General features: G+C 61.9%; 6 protein-coding genes across 6 annotated transcripts; 2 read left to right on the top strand and 4 right to left on the bottom strand.

Moving 5' to 3' along the window:
* Positions 1–298: 298 nt before the first annotated feature.
* On the top strand, positions 299–1,018 carry JCM10292_004844 (uncharacterized protein; the record flags this gene model as incomplete). Its single annotated transcript, XM_076646380.1, has 1 exon — positions 299–1,018. The coding sequence occupies one exon, from the start codon at positions 299–301 to the stop codon at positions 1,016–1,018; it is 720 nt and encodes a 239-aa protein (XP_076508136.1).
* Positions 1,019–1,531: 513 nt separating this feature from the next.
* Positions 1,532–3,663, bottom strand: JCM10292_004843 (cobalamin-independent methionine synthase II family protein; the record flags this gene model as incomplete). Its single annotated transcript, XM_076646379.1, has 13 exons — positions 1,532–1,590; positions 1,652–1,880; positions 2,005–2,121; positions 2,222–2,371; positions 2,441–2,606; positions 2,659–2,736; positions 2,798–2,870; positions 3,006–3,034; positions 3,097–3,163; positions 3,219–3,226; positions 3,287–3,306; positions 3,389–3,528; positions 3,609–3,663. 13 exons carry the CDS (start codon positions 3,661–3,663, stop codon positions 1,532–1,534), a joined length of 1,191 nt encoding a protein of 396 aa, XP_076508135.1.
* A 693-nt stretch (positions 3,664–4,356) lies between these two features.
* On the bottom strand, positions 4,357–7,028 carry JCM10292_004842 (uncharacterized protein; the record flags this gene model as incomplete). Its single annotated transcript, XM_076646378.1, has 16 exons — positions 4,357–4,568; positions 4,626–4,748; positions 4,807–4,894; positions 4,949–5,047; positions 5,106–5,179; positions 5,360–5,395; positions 5,457–5,674; positions 5,750–5,892; positions 5,954–6,000; positions 6,058–6,127; positions 6,224–6,271; positions 6,356–6,427; positions 6,511–6,554; positions 6,673–6,685; positions 6,746–6,903; positions 6,959–7,028. 16 exons carry the CDS (start codon positions 7,026–7,028, stop codon positions 4,357–4,359), a joined length of 1,515 nt encoding a protein of 504 aa, XP_076508134.1.
* A 1,962-nt stretch (positions 7,029–8,990) lies between these two features.
* Positions 8,991–11,017, top strand: JCM10292_004841 (Whi5 domain-containing protein; the record flags this gene model as incomplete). Its single annotated transcript, XM_076646377.1, has 2 exons — positions 8,991–9,467; positions 9,527–11,017. 2 exons carry the CDS (start codon positions 8,991–8,993, stop codon positions 11,015–11,017), a joined length of 1,968 nt encoding a protein of 655 aa, XP_076508133.1.
* A 298-nt stretch (positions 11,018–11,315) lies between these two features.
* Positions 11,316–13,194, bottom strand: GTR2 (Gtr2p; the record flags this gene model as incomplete). The annotated part of the gene is made up of 8 exons (XM_076646376.1): positions 11,316–11,451; positions 11,542–11,835; positions 11,895–12,037; positions 12,098–12,294; positions 12,367–12,605; positions 12,689–12,790; positions 12,904–13,106; positions 13,189–13,194. The coding sequence occupies 8 exons, from the start codon at positions 13,192–13,194 to the stop codon at positions 11,316–11,318; spliced, it is 1,320 nt and encodes a 439-aa protein (XP_076508132.1).
* A 246-nt stretch (positions 13,195–13,440) lies between these two features.
* Positions 13,441–15,156, bottom strand: JCM10292_004839 (DUF1769 domain-containing protein; the record flags this gene model as incomplete). Its single annotated transcript, XM_076646375.1, has 4 exons — positions 13,441–13,597; positions 13,688–13,860; positions 13,920–14,782; positions 14,865–15,156. 4 exons carry the CDS (start codon positions 15,154–15,156, stop codon positions 13,441–13,443), a joined length of 1,485 nt encoding a protein of 494 aa, XP_076508131.1.
* Positions 15,157–15,772: the final 616 nt, after the last annotated feature.

The following is a 15,772-nucleotide window of genomic DNA, read 5'->3' as shown; positions in this document are numbered from 1 at the left end:
GTTGCACATACTGTTGCTTGCTGCGTGCTGCCGATTTTGTGTCGCTGTTTTCCTTGATCTCCCTCCTTCGTTGTCTCCACACCTCGCAGCCTATCTCCTCCAGCTCTCCTGCCTCCATGTTCGCGGTCGAGCCTTGATAGTTTATTCACTGTATGCTATGTTGTATGACTCGCTGCGCGTATGAGAGGTGGAGATTCTGAATCGAGCTGCTCGACTCGATCTCGTCGTCTCGTCCATCCGCCTCACCTTTCTTCTCGCGCTGTGCTTGCCTTTCTCCGCGCCGTTCGCAGACGCAGATATGGAGCCCGAGACTGACTTTGCCCACTACAACTCGCTCTTCCCGCGCAAGACTCGCTTCGCACGCTGCACCCGCAAAACTAAGCGAGTCGTCCACCTCATCCTCGCGACCTTCGGCGACGACGACAAGCCTTCGAGCACGGAGCCGCACACGGTATGGACCCCGATTGCGGTGCTTCAGTGGGAGGAGCCGCCGCCTTCCGCCAGCGAGCACCTGCTTGCCAGCGCACTCGCGCTCGCCATTTCGACGGCGCTCTTTCTCCTCGCCCGAGTCTTTTCCCCGAGTCTGCTCAACCTATGCACGCCCGTCGTTGCGACGTATCAATCCCTGAGAGCGGCCCTCGCGACCGAGGCACCCGTCACAGCCCTCTTCACCTCGCCTTTCCTCCTTTCCTTCCTCCATCTCGCCCTCGTCTTCCACGCCACCATGCTCCTCATCGCTCTCCTCGCCGCCGCCTCGTTGCACGCGCTCACCGCTCTCGGGCTCGCCCTGACGCACCTCGAAACGCGCCGCACCGCTCGCGCGCAAAAGGAGGCGGACTTGTGCGCGCAAGCGGCGCACTGGGCGCAGGAAGCGGCGGAATGGGAAAAGCGCTTCGCAAGGCGGAAGGCAGAGGCCGAGCAAGGCGAGGAGGAGCGCGCGAGTGAGAAGAAGAACGAGATGGTGGCGCTGGGTCACTGCAGGAGGGACAGCGGTTATGCGAGCGGGTGCGAGGACTAGGTGAGACGGGCGAGGCGCGACTCAGCTCGCAACTTCCGCCTTGTACGAGCGACTGACTTGTCCTTGCACAGGTCTGAAGGGCGGAAAACGATGCCAGGGTTTCGTCGAGCCGCGTCGAGGCTGACGGGATCGACATGCTTCTGGCGAGATGGCGGGAATGGAGTAGACCTGGCGAGCGCGCAGCCACAGAAGTAGTGCTGTGTATATCGTTTGCTTTATTCAACTGGAATTTGCAATGACGCAGAGGCCCGCTAGCGAGAGAGAAGAAGGATGACCTTCTCATCGCAAGCTGGCTTCCTTCGACCATGCGCTGCCCTATCACACACGAATCACGCGACAGCAGTGTTGAATTGCTGCTACAAACCGATAAAGATGACTTGGGGAAACTACGAGAAGGAGGAAGTGACGTTACGACATGTTGAGATGCGGGCACTGCGACTCTGAAATCTGCGATTCAACGGCTTTGTTGTTCTTTTTTCGGGAAGATGCGGGTTGCGAGGGATGATGAGGCGCTTAGGCGTCGGACCAGACAGCCTTGGCGACGTCCGAAACGAGCGTGAGCTTGGCGAGGACTAGGTTTAGCGAATTGGTCAGCGTATGTCCCTTCCGGCAGAATCGGCGTGAAATGCTCACCGTCGTCGGACGAGACGGGGTTGCCCTCGGCGTGCGAGGCAAAGCCGCACTGCGGCGAGATGGCGAGCTGCTTGAGCGCCTGTTCGCGCGAGATGCCGTTACCCTTGGCAACAAAGTCGGCCGCCTCGTTGATGCGGTTGATGAGGTCCTGCTTGTCCTCGAGCTGCGGGAACTTGGAGGTGACGAGGCCGAGAACGACAATCTTGTTCTGCGGGAGGTCGGCAAGGGGCTACAGATGAGGTTCGTCAGCACGGGCAATGCTCCCTGACGCTCGTAGCCGACTCGATCGCTGGAGCCGCATCCGCTGCGCTGGAGAGCGATTGGTGGGTGCGGAGCGAGTGCCAGGGACGCACCTCGAAGCCACCGGCACGCGCCGTGTCGTACTCGAGGTAGTATACCTGAGCGTTGAGCTCCTTGAAGAGCTTCTTCGAGATGTGCTCGTAGCCGCCCTCGGAGAAGTGCATGCCGTCCTATGAGGTAGCGTGTGGAGAATAGCAGTAGGGCAAGGCGAAGTGAGAGCAGAGTCAGCCTCTCGTACTCGACCGCAGGAACGACGCAGAGGTCACGCACCTTGAAGTTGCCCCTGCAGAGGTGGAGGCCGATGACCATGTCGGACGGAGCGTCGCGAACGCAGTCGTTGTACAGCTGGATGTACTGGTCAAGGACCTTCGACGGCTCAATGCCCTCAGCCTTCATGCCCTCAAGCATAGGCACAGCACACTGCACGACAAGCGCGTCAGTGCTGTTTGTCGGAGATAGGGATAAGGTGCGAATGTGAACGGCACGTACGAAGTAGGCGAGGAGAGGGTCATCGAACTGGACGTTGCGGCAGCCTGCCTCGTAGAGGTCGGCGAGCTCCTCGCGGTATGCCTTGGCAAGGTCGGCAAAGTACTCGACCTCACTCGGGTAGACCTTGCGGTCGAAGGCGTGCTCGCCGTGGCGGAGGTGGTACCACCTGAGCGAGACGGGGTGAGCTCGGCCAGGATTTCAGGCATCACAGGACGTACTCAGGCGCAGCGAGGGTGATTTTGACGTTCTTGACCTCCTCGGGCTTGACCTGCGACGCGACATACTCGAACTCGGGGCTGAGAGATTCGCGAAGGCGTCAAAAAGCGCTGAACAGGTCGCAGCTCCGCGAAGACGCACCGGTACATCGGCTTGTTGCGCACGAGCTTGCCAGTGCACACCATTGTATCGCCTGGACGACTGGCATGACTTTCTGTACTTGCCAACTTGTCAGCTGGAAGGTCTTGAAGAAGAGGGAGGGGTGGGGGGGTGGTGGCGCCGCGGCGAAGCGGCCGAGGCAGACGACAGATTCCTCGCGAGGCCACAGTTGTGGGAGACTAGAACGTACCGAAGAAGGCCTTGATGTCCGGAACGTACCTGACGCGCGAAATGTCAGGACCCTTCGAGTGAGCAGGTTCAAGAGCGAGGAGAGGGCGTACATCTTGAAGAGCTCGCGTCCCGGGTTCTGAATGACCTCCATACCGTCGAGGTTGTTGTGGAAGCCGTCTGTTGCGCATTTGGTGAGCAGACGGACTCGAAGGACATGATGAAGCTAACAAACCCCAGAACCTGGCAGAAGAAGCAGGTCAGTCTCGCGAAACGAAATGAGCGAAGCTCTCTTTTACTCACATGTGGCGACGGAACTCGCCCTGCAGAGTCACGGTGCGTCCGAGAGAACAGCGGAAGAGGTTAGCCATCGAAGGGAAGGGGAAAGTGCGGGAATGAGCGCACGTCGGTCACGCCCTTGATGCCGCACGAGTGCTGACGCTTGATCTCGTTCTTGATAGCCTCGTCCTCGACGGCCTTGAGCTCCTCGCGGGTGCACTTGCCGGCGTGGAACTCCTCGCGCTTGGCAAGGAGCTCAGCAGGACCTGCGATGTGAGCCTGATCAGCTCACTGGACAGGTGCCCCATCGCGCGCGTCGCATTCATTACATCGACATTCAACTTACGCTTGAGCGAACCGATCTGCTCGGCACGGAAGGGCGGGTTGAGGGGGAGGGACATGATCTGCGGGTCGAGGATTCGGGTCAGCGCGTTCCTAGGGAGCAGGCGGACTTGCTAGCAGCCTTGGAGCGCAGTATCGAGCGTGTACTGGGGGGGTCCAGCCGTGTTGAACACGTCGTCGTCGTTCGACATGCCCTCCAAGAAAAGGGAGGGGGGAGCGGGCTCGAGCTGGGCGAAGCGCAATAGCAGCGCGGATAGTCCGGCCGGCGTAGATCCTGGTCTGGCAAAGCGCTTTGGACTCACGATAAGCGGGTTGAGGGTAGGAGGAAGGAGCGAAGAGCCGCGGAAACGTGCGCGGGGAGCTCCCGCTCTCCCTTCTTTGTCGCCCGCTCCTCTCGTCGAGTCGACGCTTGTCGCTCACTTGTGCGGTCCTGAATGTTCGAGACCTTACCCAACGGGCAAGGGCACCTGAAAAGGGGCCGCTCTCGCTCCTTCTCGTCTTCATCAGCTGAACCGTTCTGTGGTGTTCACTGCGGGCCAGCAAGTCTCCTCGAAGGCGTGGGCAATAGCCGCTGGGCTTTGCTTGGCCTGTATAATGCTATACACGCGGGTCTGTGGTCCCGTGCACGCTGGATCTCTCGCCTTCGAGCCTCGCCGCCGCCCTCTGCTGCTCGCTATCCTCTCGCATTCCAGTGCCTCGACAGACTGAGTACTTTGAAAAGGACTTCCATTTCACATTGCTGAGGCGCTCATCTAATATGCATATCTCCAGGCGGGGTTGCGGCGCCCGAGCGCGGCAATCTCGTCCTCCGTCTTGCCCTCCAGGAGATAATCGTCGCGGCCGCGTCCCTTCGCGCGGTTCTCCTTGACCTGCCAGGCCCAGAGCCCCGCACCGAGGACGAGGCAGGCGGTTGAGCCGGCAAGGTTGAAAGCGTTGCCCGGAACGCCGCGCGGTTGGTGACGGGCTGCAGAGCGGATGGGTTAGCGGGATCGGATCGCTGTGCGGAACTGATGAGACGCACGCAAGTAGGTGAAGCATGCGACCAGGCCACCGCAGTTACCGAAGGCAACGACTGTCCCGATTGAGGCCGCCCTTGCGGTGTCGGTAGGAGCGTTGGCGGACGCCCAAGCGTTGCAGAAAGCACCTGTCAGGCGGCAAGGTGAGCACACCGGTCTCAACCGCATGGCGCCGAGAAGTCTCACCGAATGAGAAAGCCCCGAGCGCCACCATGAACGAAGCGGCGTAGCGAACTTGCGGGTCGATGGAAGCAAGATACATGATGTAGCCGATCTGTGCACCAGTTCAGCATATGACAGTGCAGCTATGCGGAGAGAGGAGGCCCACCATCATGAATGGTGCCGAGATGACCATGTAGAGACCGCGCTTGCGCGTCTTGAACGAAAGGTATCCGCTCAACAGCGTTGTGAAAGCGCCGACAACGTACTGCAGTACATTGGTGATGAGATCAGCCGAACGGGTGAAGGGGCTGAGGGAGACGTACAGGCGGGACCGAGCGGAGCTGAACTTCGATGGTGCCAGCATCGGGGAAGATTGTCTGGATGATCGTTGGCAGGACTGGCGAAGGATCAAACTCGTCAGTTTAGCAACAAGTAATCGCGATATACGGGACTGGCAGAAGCCAACACCCTGGACTGAGTGTGGTGAAAAGCAGGCGTTGAGCAAAGGCAGGGAAGAGACAGCCAAGCCGGCGGTCAGCACATATAAGACAAGCAATGCACAGCACTGAGCACTCACCAACAACGTTGTCGAAGAAGAAGATGAGCGCATTGACTGCGAGAAGCGCGCGTCAGGTCAGCAGGGGGTCGATAGGAAGGTCAATTGAAGTGCGCACCCAAGGTAGACGGGTTGAGCACTCCGTCGATGACCGCCTTGTTCCCAATCTGGTCCACAACGCGGGTCTGGCCCACGTGGTCCGCCTTGAGACGAGCCTCAGCCAGCGCGCGCTCCTCTGGCGTGAGCCACTTGGCGGTTTCCGGGCGGTCGGGGATGAGGAACCAGGCGATGATGCCGATGCCCATAGTGACGAGACCCTCGACAAAGAAGATCATGCTGAAAGAAGCCATGAATCGGGTACGATCTCAAGGTGAGCAGGCAGAGCTTGAGAAGGTCAGCAATCGGACGTACCGCCAGCGGGTGTACGGGCCGATCGAATCTAGTTTGAGGATGCCACTTGCAAGCAGACCGCCGAAAGCGCCGGCGAGAGGCGCGCAGACAATGTAGCAGGCAAGGCGGAAACCCAGCTCGTCCTTGCGGTAGAAGCGCGAGAGCTGCAGGGACGTCTCGGTCAGCAAGCTTGCCGCATTCAGGACTGTGTCAGACGCTATGTACGTAGAAAGCCAACCCGGGGAAAACACCACCCTCGGCGATACCGAGGACTGTGAAATGCCAAAGTCAGCGGCTGACTGCGAGACAGATATGTGCGTCCGACGTACGGAAGCGGACAGCGACAGCGGCGCCAAAGGTCTCGACAAATGTCATGACAAAGGAAAACAGACCAAAGAACTGCATGCAAGGACCGGTCGAGGCGGGAGTCAGCGAGGCGTGCCAACATCGGCTTTCACTGCCAAGATTGCCTCTCGCTCGCAGAAACCGACGCACGAAGGTAAGGATCGGGATCGTCTTGCCGGGTCCTATCCACTTGTTGACCTGTGTGATACAGAACATGTGAGGCGGAGTTGAGCTTCGGGCGTGGGGAGACCGGGGCATGAAGGAGGAGAGACGAGGACGTACCATCTGCAGCGGGAATTCGAACGCGGTATATGCGGCATAGAAGGATGCAAGTAGCGTAGAGTAGTCGAGGCCCTGCTCGCAGACACCGCAATGCGCTGGTTAGCGATTAGCAGGAGAGTGGAGCAGCCCATCGGGTCCCGGAGAGCCTAGCTCACCGACATGTTCAGGTCTTCCTCCAACCCCGCCAGGCGTGCATTGCCTGTGAAGAGGCATCAATTGGTCAGGTTTCTGCCTTGTCCGCCAGCAAGACAAGGGCCGAAGGAAATTGGCGATGCAGTGAGGTCGCAACCTCCGGCGGGCGGGCGGCGCAGACTTACCGATATTGGCGCGCTGTAGGGCTCGAGCTCGCAGTCAGTTCGAGCGCACGGCATCTGAGTAGCTGGAACGCACATCGATAAAGCAGAAGAGGTAGATGAGGGCGATGGTCGGGAGGATGCGCATGTCAAACTTGCGTCGAAGCTTCGCCTCGAGGACCGGGTCAATGTAGACCGTCGTGTGCGGGCTGTCGACCTTTGTTGCGACATGCCCTGGGACGGCAGCGTCCTCGACTGTCGAAGTGAGCATGAGGGATCAGCAATTTCCTCGCCAACTTGAAGCGCCCACAGAGGATGCCCGTACTCGCTTGGACCGAGCCTTTCTCCGTGTCGCCATTGACCACGGGCTTCGACAACATGTTCAGCGGCCGGCGAGGTGCTTGAAAGGGCTGGACAGGCGCGGAAAGAGTGCAAGAAGAGACGATAGAGCGGCGGGCCCGACTTGCGGAGACCAGCGAGCGGAGCAAGCGAATGGGACGAGAGCGAGCACCAGCAGCGAGTGTGGCCCCGACTTTGGGGACCCAGCGGAAGAACCAGCGATCCGATGAAGCTCGCCCACGAGATGACCGCAGTCGACGTCCTCGGCGACAAGTCTCCGAGCGCGAGGAGGTGCCCTTCGCGCAGTTACGCTAGCGACTCTTGGCACGCCGAAGCAGTGTCGCCGTCTCACCGTGCAACTGGAGACCAACAAGAGCGCGTCGCATGACGGCGGAGACCGAGCACGGCACCGGAAGATGATGCAGTGGCTCGGCATCTCCACCGTTCGCGCCGTCGACATCGAGCACGAGGCGCGCGCGAGGCGCCTTGCCAGCCAAGTTGCCAGCCGCCATCGAAGAAAGCTGCGAGCACACAGCCTGGGACTCCGCTCAGACAAGGCAGGCACGAAGCAGGACGAGCGAAGGGGACAAGACGACGTGGCGGCACCGCGAAGCACTTTCCGCGGCCCGCCGCGGTGACGAATGAGAAGCCGTGCGGTGTTTAGCAGCACGTGCCGCGCATCTGCCGAGCCGTCGCACTCGCTCGTTCGGGGCGGGTGAGGCCCGCCTGAGGAGACGACGGCGTCTGCCTGGAGATGACTCTCGCCGAGCGGTGGACCAACGCTGGTAAGCTGGACTCTGCTGTGTGGCTGCAGCCAGCGAACCACCGCTCACTCGCTCGCGCTCTCGTCGCGCGGGAATGCTTGCTGCCTCTCCTTCGGCGCTCGTGACTTTCTCTCCCCCTGATCGTACACTGCTTCGCGCCTGCTGCGCTACTGTGCGTCTGCGGACACCGCATTGACTTGTCGGAGGAACGCTGCAGTCACTCGTCTCAGGAAAGGGCTCGCTTCTTCACCTCGGGCCTTCGGCGGATCTCTCGCGCCGGCAGGGCGGGCTGTGCTCGCTTGCGGGATCTAGAAATGTACATCCGAGATTGCCGCTGCAGCTGCGCCTACCGACCGCCATGCTTAACGTTGTCGCCGACGGGCAGTACGTCGCGCACGAGATCGTCCGGATCTTAGCTTTCAGCTTGCCCGACTTGCACCGTCCGGTCTACATTTCCGACTTCGTCGGTTACTGACGTACCAACGGGCGGCACAGCGCAATGGTACAGTACGCGTCTCGCAACATTCGAGCGGTCTCCGCTGACTTGCCGCTGAGTTGTTGCGCTCGCAGGACTCGAACATACGCGTTGTCTGCCCGGTAGACCCCCTCCTCTTGGCAGATCCTCGTTAATATCATCTTGGCCGCGTACACGTGACTGACAGGAACTCAGACTGTGCGACCATGATCAAAGCGACGCCCCGACCACGGCTTTGACGACCTTCTCGTTCAAGTTGAGGTGACGCTCGGGACCACGCACTGGTTCCTGACCATTGATGCTTCGACGACACATGGTCCGTTGACAGGTGCGCTGGGCTTATGGGCGCACGAGACTGGAGCTGCAAGGGTTGTTTGGCGCGCAAGGCTGGCTCGTTCGCATGTCTAAGTCGCACTCGGTGAGTTTGGTGGCGCTTTAGGCGTTTGCACCGGCCTCTGTAGTTGTGTATTACTACTGGATAGGCTGCATCAGTGCATTCCTGCCGGAACGTCGGTTAGATGCGGGAAGGGCGTCGCACGCGGAAGCAGCAGCTGTGTGGAAGGCCGCTGCGGCAACGCTGCAGCGACGAGAGGACCGCGCACAGCGCTCTTGCCAGCCGGCTGGCACTCGCGAGTTGCTTGGCCGCTCCCTTGCGGCGGTGTACGGGGCAAAGATCGACGCGTCGGCGACTCGGTCGAGGAGGCGCGTCGCGGGTGCAGCCATCGTTCTCCGGCCTCGACGCTCCTTTGCGCGCGAATAGGAGCATGCAGTCGCTCGACGCGCCGTTCCAGACGGGCTCGTCGTCTGCCGCGCCCTTCTCTGCGGCCCCTGCCGCTTCTCCCGCCCTCGCGAGTCGCGCGTCCTTCGGCGCCGCCTCGTCGTCGTCGCTTGCAGGCAGCGCGAGCCAGACGCTCGACGCGCCTCCGAGCGGGACAAACACGCCCGCACCGCTCTCGACCGGCAGCGATCTGCACCTCGGCGCGTTTGGCGCCGCGCAGAACGCGGTCCTCCTCGACGCGACTCATCCCGGAGCGACGCCGCCCATTTCTCACGCGAGCGACGCTTTGAGCAGCTCGACGGGCTCATTTGTAGCTATGGATCGATCCCGGAGTACGGCCGGATCCACATGGCGAGCGAACAAGGGCAAGGGCGTTGCGCGGGAAGGTCAGGTGGACGCAGACGACCCTCGCGAGCAGCAACGCCGCATCGAACGCGTCTTGCAGCGCGCAGAAGCTTCCAAGGTGCGCAACGAGACTTTGGTGACGCGTCCATGAGCTCACCCTCTTGCGAAACTCCGAAGCTTGTGCGCACTTTCCGCAACCGCATCGCACTCGCTTCCTTCAAGACGCAGCGGGGCTGGCAGGACGTCCGGCTCGACACGATCGAGCCGCACCTCGAGCAGGAAGCGCTCAAGCGCAGTCAGCCGCCGTCGTCGGTGCACAACGACGCCGCGATGCTCCACGCTGCGCAGATGCAGCAGCACGACCAGCTGGCGTACGAGTTCCAGGCGCAGCAACAGGCGCAAGAACAGACGCAACTGTATGCAGCTCAGCAGCATCAGCAGCAGTCCTTCGACATGGATGCTGTCCTCGCTGGGCTCGGAGGCGCGCCGCAGCATCCGCACAAGCGCCCTCGCCTCGACGACGGTCTCGCGTCGCAATCGAACCTCTACAGCTCGCACTCTGTCTACGCTCCTCCGCCTCAGCCGACTCAGACCGCCTCGCCCTACTCGACCGCCGGCGTGTACCAGAAGAATGGCGCGCTCATGCAGAATCCGGCTCTCGCGCTCGCCGCCACCGCCGGCGCGTCGCCCCAGCCTGGTCCGTCCCGCTCGGGTGCAGGCACACCCGTCTTGCACGACGGCTCGCCCGCGCCCACCCCCGGCTCGGCATCGCGCCGTCGCGGCCCCAGCGCCGCAGGCGCAGCCGGCAGTCCTTCGTCCATGTCCGCGCTCGAGGGCACCCCGCGCTCGCGCGCCATGCGCGCCAAGCGTCAATCGCCGGGCAAGCCCGGTACGGCGGGCCCAGGCGGCCAGCCGCTCTCGTCGTCCGACCCGAACTTCTCGTCGTTCGTCGACGCCGCGACGGCGCTGACGGGCATGGCGCGCGCGCCGTCCGACCCGTCCATTGGCAGCGGGAGCGACGAGGGTGGTGCCGCTGCGGGAGGAGCGCCGCACGGCGCGGCGCCACCGCGACCCTCGACGCCCGAACGGCAGATCCTCAAGCTCCCGGCCGGCGGAGGCGGGAACGGGCCCGGATCGGGCGGCGACGGGACGGCCGAGGGTGCAGCAGAGCTCATGCTGTACCTTGCAGCGTCGCCCAGCCCCGTCCAGTCGCGCAAGACGATCCCGCACGCGACGCTCGGCGACGGGGTCGGCCTGAAGGGGCGGCGGCTCTTCTCTGGGGTAGGAGGAACAGACGGGCATGGCTCGATGGCAGGAGAAGCAGACGCAAGCGCGGTCTTCGGCGGCGAGCTGAACGGAGCGTCAACGGCGGCGACTACGGCGGCGAGCACGGCAGCGCTGGACGCGCCGTTCGCGACGGCCTCGTCCGCGTCCGACCCGATCAAGGGCGTCTCGAGCGCGCCGCTCGTGACACCCGCGATGGGCTCGAGCGGCCTGCTCGGCATGCCCGCCACGCCCGGCAGGCAGCGCCAGCCGAGCCTGAACGGTGGCGCCGGGTGGGAGTCTTTCCTCAACACGTCGCCGAGTCCGAAGCGCGCGGCACGCGCTGCGAGTCCGCCTCACGGGACGATTGGCGGACCGGCAGGAGAAGCGCAGGCAGCGTGGTAAGGATGCGCGAGCAGCGGACACTCAGGAATTGCCTCGGACGGGTTGAGCGATTTGTATCATGGCAGTTCATTCCCCGGCCTTCTCTGATAGATACCCATTCTCCTTGGTGCGCATATTTCCGTGCCGTGACTTGTTGAGCGAGCTTTGCAACAAAAGGGCGACTGTTCTCTATCTCTCGGGTTCGCCCGCCAGAGCCGGTGCAGGATTCCGGCGCGGGTCTAGGTACTACAACAAGGGCACACAACGAGCACAACAAGACGGAAAGAAGCGTGTCGGTGACCGGGAAGCTCCGGGCCATCTATTCGAGTGGCGCGCTCACACCGACATCGAAGACGGCGAGAACGGCCTGTCGGAAGGTGGCGACGTTATAGTCGATTAGGGCCGCGTGCTGATCCTGCGCCTGCGGTCGCAGCAGCGCGACAAGCGAGAGGTGACTGTGCGAACAAGCGGGACAGAGCATTGTGCGGAATGATCAGCGAGAGCCGGAGAGACCGAGATAAGATGGGTGGGATCATTCGACTCACTCGTTAATGCCCCACTGTGCGATCGTCGCGCCCGTGCCGAGACGCACCTTGCTGCTCGGCAGCCTCGCAGGCCTCCTCCCGCTCTGGCCGCCGACGCCCCCTGCCGTCCCGCCATTTAACCCCGCTTCGCCTGCTGCAGGTCCCGCATGCGCAGTGGACGATTCGCGGCGGCTTCCTGGCGCAGACGAAGTCGAGGCCGAGTCGGCGGCGGTCGAGCGAGAGTTGCGCTGGAGGGTGTTGGTGCGAGAGAGGGAGAGATCGTTCGAAGGCGGCGCGACAGTCGTCGGCGGAGCTCTGCGAAGCGCGGAGCAGTCAGTCTGATAGTCGTAGCAGATCAAACGAGCGAGACTAACTCGTAAAGCTGGGTGAAATCGCCGACGAGGTCGAGAAAGTCGGCGCAGATCACGTAGGTCTGGTTGTCGAGGGGTGCCGAATCGGTTGCAATGTAGATCTTGGACGACGTCTCGAACAGGAAAGCCTTGTCCATTGACGATTGCTGCAGAAACACCTGTGGTGAGCCGAGCTTGCATGTGACCGTACGATGCGAGACACGCACCGAGCAAAGCATGTCGAGTAATCGTTCGAGCGACGCCTGCTCCGGGATGAGCTTCTGAATGACCTTGGAGAGCGCCTCGTAGATGGAAGTGTCGAAGACGGACGTCAGGTGGTAGAAGACGTTCATGTTGGATTCGAGTTCCGGCGACATGTCGAAGAGCTCCTCCGTCAAGCGATCTCGGAGATTCTGCAGCGTGTCTGTGTGTATGTCAATTGAGGGTGAGCCTCAAGCACGACCTCCTGGAGGCCAACAGGGCAGCGTGCACGCACCTAGCCTGTAGTCCTCCGACATGCCGTCCACCTTGTGCAGGAAGATCTCGAACTGGATGCCTGGGTTGGCGGTATACGCTTTATGCATCGTGACGCTGAGCTTGCGGATCATGTCGTGCAGCGTGCTCTGTGCATCGAGAACGAAGATGACGGCGTCGGTGTCTTCGAACGACAGGTTGAGCTGCTCGGGGTCGAGCTGGCCACCGGGAAGGTCGAACATGCGCATCGAAAGGAAGGAGCTGCGGGAATGATTGTGCGTCAGGACGAGTTTGTAGCAGAGCAACGGCATGGTGTGCTAAAGAAGCGGACACGCGCAACTCACTTGATGTCGTCCGTTGAAGACTTGTTCGTCCGCTCGATGAAGAGCGTGTCGCTCGGCGCCATACCCTCAAAGACGACCTTGCGAATGCTCGACTTGCCGCCGCTGCGAGACAGTGCAGGCCAGTCAGCCCCGCCAACGTCGTGAACGCGACAAGTCAAGCAGAGCATGCTCGCGCCCCAGTCGACGCGAGACGCAATACCATCAAGACAACGCACCTCCTGGGCCCCATCAGCAGCACCCTGGGCTTCCTGCGGCCCTTGCGGTCGACCTCGTCCCCATCAACTGCAGCTCCACCTGCCTGACCCGACGCCCTGCTCTGCGAGCCAGACGGCGCAGCATCTCCGATTGAGCCTGGAGCGGTCATGCGCGCAGTGCCGTAGCTCGGCTGAGGCGTGTGTGCGGAGGACGAGGGTTGAGGCTGTGCGAGGGGACCGAGGAGAAGCAGAGTCAGCAGCGCACAGCGGGCCCGCCGAGCAGCCAGCTGGGCTCGCTGGACGTACCTGCATCTCACACAGCGTCTCTCACGGCCGAAGGAGTGCGAAGTCGCGCGTGAAGGGCGATGTTGCCGAGCGGAGCGATGAGCGAATCCAATCTGGCAGTGTCAACGAAGAGCAGTCTCGAGGGATGCGTTTGTACTGCGATACAGTCAGAATGGGGTTACAGGCACGCAATAAGCAAACGAAAGCGAACTGAGCAGGGTCTATAACTCCTACGTCCTGGCAAAGGTCGGGCAATGGTCTCCGCTTCTATCCCTAGTCTACAAGCCTGAAGCTGATGGTCGCAAAGACTTCCTCCTCCGGCGGGCCCTCGCTTCCGTCGGGCCGAGGGGCGAGGCGCGTCGAGCGGAGCGTGTAGCGGATCGGCATCTTGGTGAAGTACTCAGCGACGTTGATCCCGACCGGACCCATCCTGTCGGGATACGAAGTCAGTATCCAGGCAGATGTAATGCCTCGTATGCGAATAGCTGGACGCAGAGCGGGAGATGCACGCGGAACGCACTTGATGTCGAGTGTGTTGAGGTCGCAGAACGGCGCGAAGAACGACGCCGCGTAGATTACGTCCGGATCGTAGACAAATTCCTTGCAGTGTCGCCCGTCGTCCCGGCAGAAGTGCTTTCGCCGCTGCGCGACCGAGCGCGGGTGGTCCGGGTCGAGGAAGACAAAGTTGGTGTCCTGTTCGGCTCTTCTGGGTCAGCCTGATATTGCGCAGAGCACAGAGGGAAAGGACGTACTTCAGCAGCGTCAACGCTCTCGTCCGCAAAGCGCCACGGCCCGAGCTGCTTCAGCACGTCCGCATTCGGCTTGTACGCCGACCCGACGCTCTGTGCCCTGTCCCGCATGCCCGCGCTTGCCCCCGGCGCGAGCAACTGGTCCGCCGTTGTGATATGGTCGTGCGCGCCGTCCGTCGATGAGGACGACGAGGTGTCGAGCGCGTGCCGCAGCGATGCGAGCGAGAAGCGCGAGCCCTTCTTCTTCTTGGGCGTGTCCTCGGCCGCGGAAGAAGCCGGCGTGGAAGTGCCCGAGTCGTCTTGCCTTGGGATCGGTGCGCCCCAGAAGCCGACTCCGCCACTCTCGGCCGCGAACGGCGGCGGAGAGTCCGAGCGTGCAGGGATGGACGACTGCGGGAGCGTGCCGAGTGCGAGAGAGGATGATCGCTGAGAAAGACCGGGCCGTGCAGACGTCTCAATCGCCGGGTGCAGCGAAGCGCCGCTGGAGGGCGGCGGAAGGACCAGACTCGAGTGCGAAGCGAGGAAGTCATCCACCCGAGGGTCGCCCTTCAACCCGAGGAAAGACCAGTGCGGCCGCTCAATCCACTTGTGCTTGTCGTTCATTGCCTCGGTAGGCACAAAGGAACCCTCCTCCGGTCCATCGTGGTGCGGGTGCTGCGCGTCGCGGTGCGAGAGTACGATGGCGCGTGACAGGGCGTCGGGTGCAGGGTAAGCCGCAAAAGTGTTCATACAGGCGGCATACGGGCTCATGATGTAGGGACGACCGTGCGGAGGCCGAAACTCGTAATGCGTGGCCGGGTCGATCCATTTGGCGATCTTCATGCCGGCATTGAAAGGAGCCATAGGGAAGGAGTCGGGTAGGTAGTCTATTCTCAGAGCAAAGGTCGGTCAGCACGCTTTGCCAATTAACGCATACGCCGAAAGAGACTGCAACGGGACCGGACGAACCGAAGTCGGACCCGAACTGCACTTCGTCGCCCGTATACGGCTTGACCCCCTCTCTCGCCTTGAAGCGGCCCTCGATGAGAATCGAGAATTTGCGCGAACGACCCTCAAAGTAGGGCGCATCCCGTTTGGGCGGCGAGCCGTCGGGGGTGACACCGGCAAAGTCGCGAATGAGGACGAGAACGCGGCCAGCAAAGAGCGGCGTGTCGATCTCGGTAGGTCGGGAGGTGTAGTTGACCCAGGCAAGCTCGGTTTCAAAGCGATTGGGTCCTACGCAGACCTCGAGGCGCGGCATCGTAGTTGACAGGCTGCGAAGGGGAGCAACGTCAGTGAAGCGCAAAGGCATCGAGAGGAAGCTAGGGCTGACGGGAGCCTTCAAGGATACTGCAGAAGCGAGTAAGCGAGAAACAGAGCACAGCAAGCGGAAAGCGGTCGAGGTGAAGGATGAGAACGAGCCCGAGGTGGGGCTGGTTCGGTGAGTGGATCGCCGCAACACAAGTCAGCCTGGCTGAAGCGCGCAGAGGCAACTCGCTGGCTGGCAGCGCCATGGCTCCGATCAGGTCTTCGTGCGGAAAATCGAGCGATAGTGAGCCGCGATTCCTCGGAGAAGAGCGGAGTACACATCCTCGTCACTGTACGTGCCGCTGACCGACGACAAGTTCGGCCGTTGGGACCTAGTCTTCCTCGAGCCTGAGTTGTAGCGCGATCAAGTCTGAGCGATGAGCCGAAGAGACGTTTCGCCAGGTTCTTCGACGAATCTTGCCTTCGAACCACTCGCTCAGATCGTAGCCGTACCTCACTAGGCTGTCTCTGCTGCTACCAAGACCGCACAGAGCACGTCCTACCGCGCTTCCCGGTCTCCACCTCGCCTCGCCGCGACTCTCCTCCCCCACTCGTCGCAGCCGACATTG

Source organism: Rhodotorula paludigena (genome assembly GCF_050403205.1).
Source record: "Rhodotorula paludigena JCM10292 DNA, Rt_paludigena_JCM10292v1_ctg4, whole genome shotgun sequence".
Lineage (NCBI taxonomy): Eukaryota > Fungi > Basidiomycota > Microbotryomycetes > Sporidiobolales > Sporidiobolaceae > Rhodotorula > Rhodotorula paludigena.
Note: the sequence above shows the minus strand (reverse complement) of the source record. Positions and strands in the feature narration are given on the sequence as shown.